Source organism: Rhagoletis zephyria, unplaced genomic scaffold (assembly GCF_001687245.7).
Source record: "Rhagoletis zephyria isolate East Lansing unplaced genomic scaffold, Rhagoletis_zephyria_1.1 Rzeph_scaffold_01331, whole genome shotgun sequence".
In the NCBI taxonomy this organism is placed as follows: Eukaryota; Metazoa; Arthropoda; class Insecta; order Diptera; family Tephritidae; genus Rhagoletis; species Rhagoletis zephyria.
Window position 1 is genome coordinate 102558 of NW_016158415.1, and position 9114 is coordinate 111671.

General features: G+C 34.8%; 1 protein-coding gene across 3 annotated transcripts in view; it reads right to left on the reverse strand.

The window, feature by feature from the left end:
* LOC108363660 (tachykinin-like peptides receptor 99D) overlaps positions 1–9114 on the reverse strand; it is a 37085-nt gene that overhangs the window by 14484 nt on the left and 13487 nt on the right. For all 3 annotated transcript variants that reach the window (XM_017617089.1, XM_017617088.1, XM_017617090.1), the window contains exons 5-6: positions 8231–8381; positions 6606–6802 (exon numbers count right to left, since the gene is read on the reverse strand). In XM_017617089.1, coding sequence (XP_017472578.1) covers positions 6606–6802; positions 8231–8381 — 348 coding nt within the window. The remainder of the gene's footprint in view (positions 1–6605; positions 6803–8230; positions 8382–9114) is intronic.

A 9114-nucleotide genomic window follows, 5' to 3' on the forward strand; every position in this document is an offset into this window, starting at 1 on the left:
ACTTTCGTACAAGGACCACGTCACCGTCATGTGGTGGTGAGTTTTGGTTAACACGAGGACACCATAAGATGGATCGTGTCACTTAACACGGTCTACGATTTTACCTCGATGGCTGGTTGAGTTCTCATTTGCGCATTCTTAAAAGGGAGAATTCGTGGAAAGATGCCGACTCTCTCGGTAGCAAAGTGAAACTCTTTTCCACGATATAGGCGCATCATTAAAGTAAATAAACAAAGACTATTTGCCAAATGTGGAAATTCTCTTCACTTCTTAAATTTGCCCATATTTCTTCTAAATTGTCCGTAAACATGAGCTAGGCAAGTTATATGGATAATTTTGGAATAAAGCACGGCTAACGAAGATTCTAGATATATGGCGATGCATCTGTTACAAAAAGTATCTAAAACTTTTTTGCACTGAACTCCATCTGGCAATAGAAGATGCCGTGAATCATCATTTCTGTCAATAGAAAACTACGTCCTTTTTCTACAAAAGGCCCAATAATAACATTGACGACATGATGGCCAGCTTTGTCAGTCGTTACATCAATCGAGAGAAAAATAGGATTTTCCCAATTCCACGTCTGATTTCTGGATCATCTATGTATAATTTTATAAGCCTAATAATAATAAATAATAATAATAAATATTAAAATAATAATAAAATATTAAATAATAATAATAATGAATATTTTTTTGTTAAGCAGCTAGTTACCAATAAGCAAATTTATAGATTCAATAAATATATATTAATTTTTAGAAAACTTACGCATTCCCTTTTCGAAGTAGATTTTTTTTTTTTTAAAGATCATAAATGCTCTTCAGTCATACCATTTCGTATTTCGCTATATAAAAAAAAAGCTGTAATTTTTAACTATAAATTTTCCTGTGCACATCAATTGAATCGATGAGTTCGACACCCGTAGAAGTACAAAATCAGTTTTTCGTTGTTGAGCTCAAAAATAGTACAATTCACGGAATTGCATTGGTTTGCTCTCATTTCAACTTACTAGATACTTCGGCGTTAACGTAGCACAGCTGAGTGCTTCCGCTATGTGTGGAAAAAAGCCGTGCATGACTTATACTGTTTTTGAACTCAACAACGAAAAACTGATTTTGGATATGTACGGGTAGGTAGCTTTAAAGGTAGGTTACATTAGAGGCTACTGATTAAACTGCATTTTACTCACAGGACAATTGTATTGTATGTTTTGAGTTTGCAAGATATTAGCTCTGAGTACTTCTCGTTTTTGTACCGTCTACCAGGCTGAATTTTCAGCAATGGCGGAACATGGAAAGATTTGCGAACTTTCATTTTTAATATGACATTCTTTCCGCTCTGATATCTAAGCATTTAATTTTGTCGGATTTATGCGTTAAAGTGACCAAAATGTACATGCGGAATGTGTGTGTGTGAGAATGAACTTTTCGAAGAAATTACTCAAGCCAAAATGCATAAGCGCATAAATAAATGGTTAAATCACTCCTTTTCAAATTTTCTGCGCTGTGCGAGAGCTGCTTTATCTGCTGCCACAAAACCGCACACATCGACTTATTAACTGGACAATGGACTCTTTGTTTACTGTGAGTAAAATCTGCACTGACCAAATTTCGTAAAAAAAAAATTAGTTTGCCTATTTTCCAGTTTGCTATGAATGAAAAGAAAACCTAATAATAGCAGTAGAGTATTACGTACAATATTCTGGTGCCCAACTGAATGGCCATATTTCTCCATTATACTCAACCTACACCAATGGGAGGCGTATTTTCAGTGTACATATGTATGTGTATTTAAATAATCGATGTAATATAAACATACGACTGGCATGGTAAAATGGAAAATTTGTATTATTAAAGTGCAAAGATCTAGGCATACTTAGTACTTCGTCCACATATTTTTAAGTACATATGTACATATGTATATACACAAATATGTAGGCAAATTGTTTGTAAAGGTATGCACACAAAAGTGGTTTAACTTTATAATGTTAACGAGCCTCACAATTACGAGTACTTTGAACTTTTCTGAATAGATGGCAATGTTGCTAATCTGAAAAGAGATAAATATACATAAATGCGTACTGATGTGAGTGTTGCAGGTCATGTCTGAAAAGCCATGCATGGTATGTAACATAAAATGTGTACTTATACCAATGCACTTAGCATAAAATATATACGCGTATAAAATGATGTGCCAGTGGGGAAATCCATTATTTTTAAAGTGATGTTCACTCCTACTTAGACTTTCGAGTGTCATAGAACAAGTAAGGCGACAGTCTGTAAAAAAACTCACTTAGAATCAGGGTCCGGATTCACTTAAACTCTTGGAGCTTAGTGAAAATCTAGACAGACTGCTTTGAGATGATCTAGTTAGTCATTGGTCAGGGTTTTTGACAAACAAAGTATTGGATTATCTTTCTCAATGATGCTTCCAAATATCATAGGCTGGCTCCGAAAATTTCTTTAATTCGTTAGTACTTTTGTTCTCTACTTTTATGCGCTTTATCCTATCAAAAGTGAGTGGTACTTTTGGCCAAATAGGTACTCGAGTATATAATTCTAAGTACTGTTATCGCAACCCCCCTAATCATGACAATGAGTCATATTACATTGTACCTTTGAGAAGGCCATAAATTCTAACAGATCCCACCATGACGAATGGGCAACAATCGCCAAATCGGCGACTTTATTTCTTTCATGCATTATTGGAATAATATGTTCCCTGCAAACATCGGCGTAGCCAGAATGAAATTAAGGGGGGGGGGGCTCGACCCTATTAAGCTGGCATTTCAGGGTACTAATTTATATATATATAAGGAAAATTTGAAAGGGGGGCTCGAGCACCCCCGCCCCTACCTGGCTACGCCCATGCCTGCAAACCATTTTTTCATCCGATATTTTGTAGAATTTTCTAAAATGAAATAAACTGTGCACACTTCGATTCTTTTACGAAATTGCGGAAGAAAATCGGTAAAGCACGGAAACTAATGCTGCTATGTAAGGAATTTCTTGTAGAATTTTCTCAAAATTTTCTTTATTTTTCGTACAGAAATTTCTTTACGAGTTCGTGTCAACCACTTCCTATAATTTTCTTTGATGATTCGTAAAAAAAATCGTACTTTCGTATGCAGGGCCATCAAAAATTTCCAAACTAATTATTTTCGCGTCAACAGTATTCTGCAAAAGCATTTACTTTACACCAAAGGTAGGACTGGACAAGTTATTTTTAAGAAAAAACACAACCGACTTCAATTCTCATATCAAAATTTAGGAGTACCGTTAATTTCTTCAAAATTCAATGATCGGATCTAATTAATAAATTAGTATGGGACCAACTTTGCGATAGAAAAGGAATCGGTTGACGTGGTCCAAAGTTATGCGGCAAAATACATAAAAAAAATAACATTCCGGCGAATTTATAACCTTCTCCTTTTTGTGAAGTCGGTTAAACAAAAAAAAAACAGAAAAAACATGAAAAATTATCGCAAAATTGTGTACACTGGTAATAAACAATCGATATGGTGGCCATAAATTTGTTGCCGAGGACGACTCGGTTTCTTATTGCTGGCAATAAAAATTGCCCACATATGCCTAACTAAGAAGTCACCACCTCCAACACTCTTATCAAGTTTTGACCCATCCGAGTTTTTTGGTTTTTTCCATTAAAGATTGCAGGAAACCAGGAAATGAATTTGGCGTTGGCTGTTCGGGCTGGCATGACTTATTTAGCTTGTTGCAAGAACTGTTATAATTTTGCAATTATGGATGAAGTTGATCCTAACCGCGAGAACTCTGCTAGCAGAGTCAGAAGCTAGCTCTATTGCGTTTGGATTTATCGGAAGAAAGTTTAGCCGTGTATTAAACGATTCAATGGCATATTAAACGATCCAATGCGAACGTTATCAGCAGAGAAGCAAGACGTGAGACTTGATCGTTTTCTTGATGTCTACCTACTTATTGAGTGGATTTTTCCTTACTACTGCCATTGAGATTTATGCAATGATACCAGTCTTCAGATATCAACCTACTTATAGTGTAGGAACGAATTGAATTTCAAGTTTCGAAGACTAGCTCAACGATTCTGCGTCTCAAATTTAGTAGCCTGTCTGTGGGTCAAGCCCTAGCTCGTACAGTCTTCTCCAAGAGCTGGGCTGATGTAAAAAGTCGAGCTTCGTGATTAGTAAGGATCCCTAGGTGTTTGTCCGTTACCAGCTATTCTCATCAGATTTCCATCTCTTTGGGCAAGCTGGAAAAGGCAATGTTCCATAGTAGATTATCACCTCACTTGCCCTTGAGATGTCAAACGAATTTACTGACAGAGGAATGTCGTAGCTCAACATGCATAATATCAGGTATAAGTTAGGATTTTGAAAACGTATAGTTCTTGAAGCAACCGGGTAACTACTTCCGGACAGCTCAAGGTAGCTTTTTGTCTATGTTTTGTGATGTAAAGGCCGTAGTACCATAAAAATAGAGTAGTTTACACTCAATAGCTGTGTATAAATGGCATCTTCAAGAATAGACGAGAGTTTCTGCTTATTTAATCACACTTAAGTCTGATATGTATAAACATTAGGGTGGCCCAAAAACAGTAAATTCCGAATCGTAATGCTCTCACCCTTGTTCTATATCGAAAAAAGTATACCCCTATTTTTTATACCCGAGCGCACTTGTGCACAAGGGTATATTAATTTTGTTCACATAACGGTTGTTTGTAACAGCCAAAACGAATCGAGATAGATATAGACAAATGTATACATAAGTGATCAGGATGAAAAAAGAAATTGATTAAGCCATGTCTGTCTGTCCGTCCGTCCGTGTACACGATAACTCGAGCAAAAATTGAGATATCTCAACGATAATTTGGTATGTAGGTTTCCCTTAATCCAAGGTAGGTTGGTATTGAAAATGGGCGAAATCGGACTTTAATCACGCCTACTTCCCATATAACGGTAATTTCCAGAAATACGAAAACTGCGACATTTTAGTAACTACTGAAGATAATTCACTCAAAATTGATATTTACAATAATTTTTAGACGAAAAATAAGAATATTATAAATTTTTGGAAAATGGGCGTAGCCACGCCCACTTATGGTTACATGTGTATATCTTGGTAACCGCTGCACCAATTTCTTCCAAACTTGGCACAGTTGTTGGCCTTGGTACAGCATAAAAAACCGCCGAAACTTTTTAAAATCGGACAATAACCACGCCCACATCCCATATAACGGTAATTTAGAGAAATACAAAATCTTCGATAAATCATTAAATATTGAAGCTAATTTATTCAAAATTGATGCTTGCAACAATTCTTTACCAAGAAATACGTTTATGGTAAAATTTTGGAAAATGGGCGTGGCACCGCCCACTTATGATCACATATAAGTATATCGGTAACCGTTCTACCAATTTGTACCAAACTCGGTGTGGTTATTGTGCTTGCCACATATAAGCAAAACGTTGAAAATTATTGAAATCGGACTAAAATAACGGCCGCTTCTCATATAACGGTAAATTTCAGAAATGCTTGAAACTTCAATATTTCGAAATTGAAGGACGCTAATTTACTCAAAATTGATACACCCCGGCTTACCATCTAGCGGAAGGTTTCGGAAAGGTGAAAAAACATATATTTAATACTTGCGCGGATTAAATACCCCGCTTCGCCCGAACTTAGACTTTCTTACTTGTTTATTTTGAAATCAAAAAATATTTGGAGGTCGCTCAAAGCGCTCAAAATTTTCCATGTATTTTTATATGGGGAAAAAATCCATTTTCGTAGAAATGGTATAGAATTCTTGAAAATCAATATTTTTCGATCGGAAAGATCTGGTTGTCTTCAGGAGACTTTCATTAATAATACCCAATTGTTTATTTAACCATTTCTTAAAACTAACGATTTTTTTATTGTTCCCTCCTTTGAATTTTTCGGGGATTTTGTGGGTTTTGGTGGACCTATAAATTATAGTTGCGATGAAAAAATTATTAAATAAACAATTGAGTATTTTTATTGGGAATCTGTTGCACAGATATAGAGTTTTGCGATAGAAAAATATTGATTTTTAAGAATTCTATACCAGATCTACGAAAAGTTGTTTTTTCCCCATACAAAATACATGGAAAACTTTGGTCGCTTTGAGCGACCTTTAAACGTTTTTTGATTTTAAAATAAAAAATAGGGGTATAATTTTTTCGGTATAGAACAATCCTAGAGGTGAGAGCAACAAAATTCTGACTTTACTTTTTCCCCCACAGGCATTTTTGGACCACCCTGATACACATACGATTGTAAAAGCATAAATTTCTTGCCTCGGGTTGAAGTGAAACATCCAGCCGCAGTGATAACGATTTAGTTTCGTAACTTTTACACTGACACTAAGGAATATCAAATGACAATCCGACTGATTCTTAGAATAAACCAAACCACATAAATCAAACTCTTTTCACTTTCATTCAACTGAATTTATCTTGCAGGGATAAAAATGTTTCTTTGTGTAAGTATGTGTGTATGAATAGGTATCCTCATGTTGTATATTTTGAATCAGATGCATTTCATATGTATGCTTATCCTTATAGGTACCTATGGACATATGTACATACATACCTCGAATTCATCCAACAGTAAATAATCGGATTATACATGGAGTTGCTCATGGCTAGCCAATATATGCCCAGATAAACTTCTTGTATGAATGGTGTTTCTGTCAGCGCCGGATAACATGAAGTGACAATGAAGTATGTGTGAAAAGGCAGCCAACAAACGGCAAATATCAACACAACAACCATCATCATTTTGACCACCTGAAAGAAAGTGTCTTTAATTGAGTACCCAATAGTGATAAATGATGTAAAGAAAATTGTAGAATATGTATGCATAATTAAGGAATGGAATGTATGTATATCTGTGTTCGTATTGAATAGTAGCTGACGACGAAAGGCTGGAACTTTTGGCAACTAAACGTGCAAGAAATAGTTCTGATACCAGGAAGTGAATATTCTTATTACGACTCATCAAAGTATTCCTTGTCGTTGAAAGAATAAAGGGAATGCCGCAGTATACTAAAGCCAACTTCCCGACATAAGCTACCATTCCATACGAACACAGAAATATTAACGTTTTAAGAGTAAATATGTACTACTATTTATTAACAATATCTGTAATTTTGATTGTAATTATAACGGAAGCCCTAAATATATCGAATAAGAATTTTCAATTAAAATGCATATAATTCTAAGTTTAAAACTTTATAGAATACTAAGAGTAATTTTTAAGCTAAAAATAAAACCGACTTTAATTCTCATATAAACATTTTAGATTATCGTTAATTTATTCATGATCCAATGATCTACAATTAGTATGAGACTACCTGTGAGGAAACATCTTTCCTTTAAAAAAAAAATTATAGAAATCGTAGTCGCTGGTATATTTTTTACCAAAAATATAAAAACAGGGGTCTACTTTTTCGATATGGAACATGCCTAGGCGATGAGAGCAATTAAATTCGGACTTTACTATATTCACTTGCATTTTTTGACCACCCTAACGTACATACTCGTTAAATGTCAAAAAAGCAGAAGGTTATTAATTCGTCGGAAAATTTTTAATATATTTTTTTAGATGTATGTTACCACATATTTTTGGACCACGTTAACCGATTTCGATTTTTTCAAAGGAAAGGTCTTACCCCAGACCTTGTGGTCCCATACTCATTTGGTTTAGATCCGATCATGGGATTATTAAGAAATTAAATTTTTATATCAGAATTGAAGTCGGTTTTGTTTTTTGCTTGAAAATTTCTTTTTGTTTTTAATTTTTAAGTATGTGCATATAGATTTTACTAGAGGATATTTGCTTCGCTATATATCTACAAATCGTCATTTAAAGTATAAAACCGCGTAACTAACAGTTGCTGCAAAAAATTAGATTTGCTCACACAAGCTCTTGGCTCAATGCTTATCCATTCGTCCTGAAATATACTAGCCCAGAAATGCGATTGCTTTGTTTTAAAAAAAAGAACCATTTTGAAATATGAGTGTTTTTACTCGCTAGAAAATAATTTATGCAACCTCACATACGCGGTTTTGCATTTTTCGGTTACGCGAGTTTGTACTTTAAACGACGATATGTGCATATGTAAGTAAAAGCAAGAATCCTCTGTGCTTATACAACCTTTAAAGTAAAATTTACTTAAACAAATTCTCTTAACAACTTCCAGATCTTCTACTTACCCTCCTCTTGCTTTTGACATTCTCTACCTGTCGCGGTGTATGTTCGCCAATTGCTTTTGAGCCCCAAAGCTCAAAGCCCACTCGTGAATAAGTGAATGTCATCGAAATGATGGGCAGTACGTACGTGAGTATCATAAAAACGATATTATAGCTGTAAAGAAATGTGAAAGAGAAGAAAAGTATAAATTGTTCTACGAACAAATTCATTGCGCATACGCATCATAAAAATAAACTTTTGGGCAGTCGAAATTCCCTATTAAAACACGCGGATTCACAACAAATTTGAACTTACTGTTCTGGGATTTGTGATTCGGAATGCTGAATATAAGTTTGTATGTGTGAATAAGTTAAGCTTATGGCTTGTAAAATGCAATTGAGTGTGCCTTTGAAAAATTGCTACGATACGCGCTTGCCCTCATAACAGAGTGGTGGAGTGCGAATTGTATGCGCAGAACTGCAAATTATAATTATTTTGAATTTATGTGATACCTAAGTATGTACAATGCCTTTCGGTAATCAACTTAACGTCCTTGGAGGGTTTGAGGGTGTTTTTTTATGATTGCAATTTATTGTTATTGTAAAAGGCAATATTTAATTTAATTAAGGCGTTTGTCCATTGATTACACAGTACTACAAAAAAGAGGCCCTAAGTTATTAAGCTATCATTTCAGAGTACTAGTTTTTATATATATAGGGAAACCTATCTCTATCTCTATCTCTCTATCTCTCTATCTCTCTATCTCTCTATCCTATCTCTATCTCTATCTCTCTATCTCTCTATCTCTCTATCTCTCTATCTATCTATCTCTCTATCTCTCTATCTCTCTATCTCTCTATCTCTCTATCTCTCTATCTCTCTATCTCTCTATCTCTCTATCTCTCTA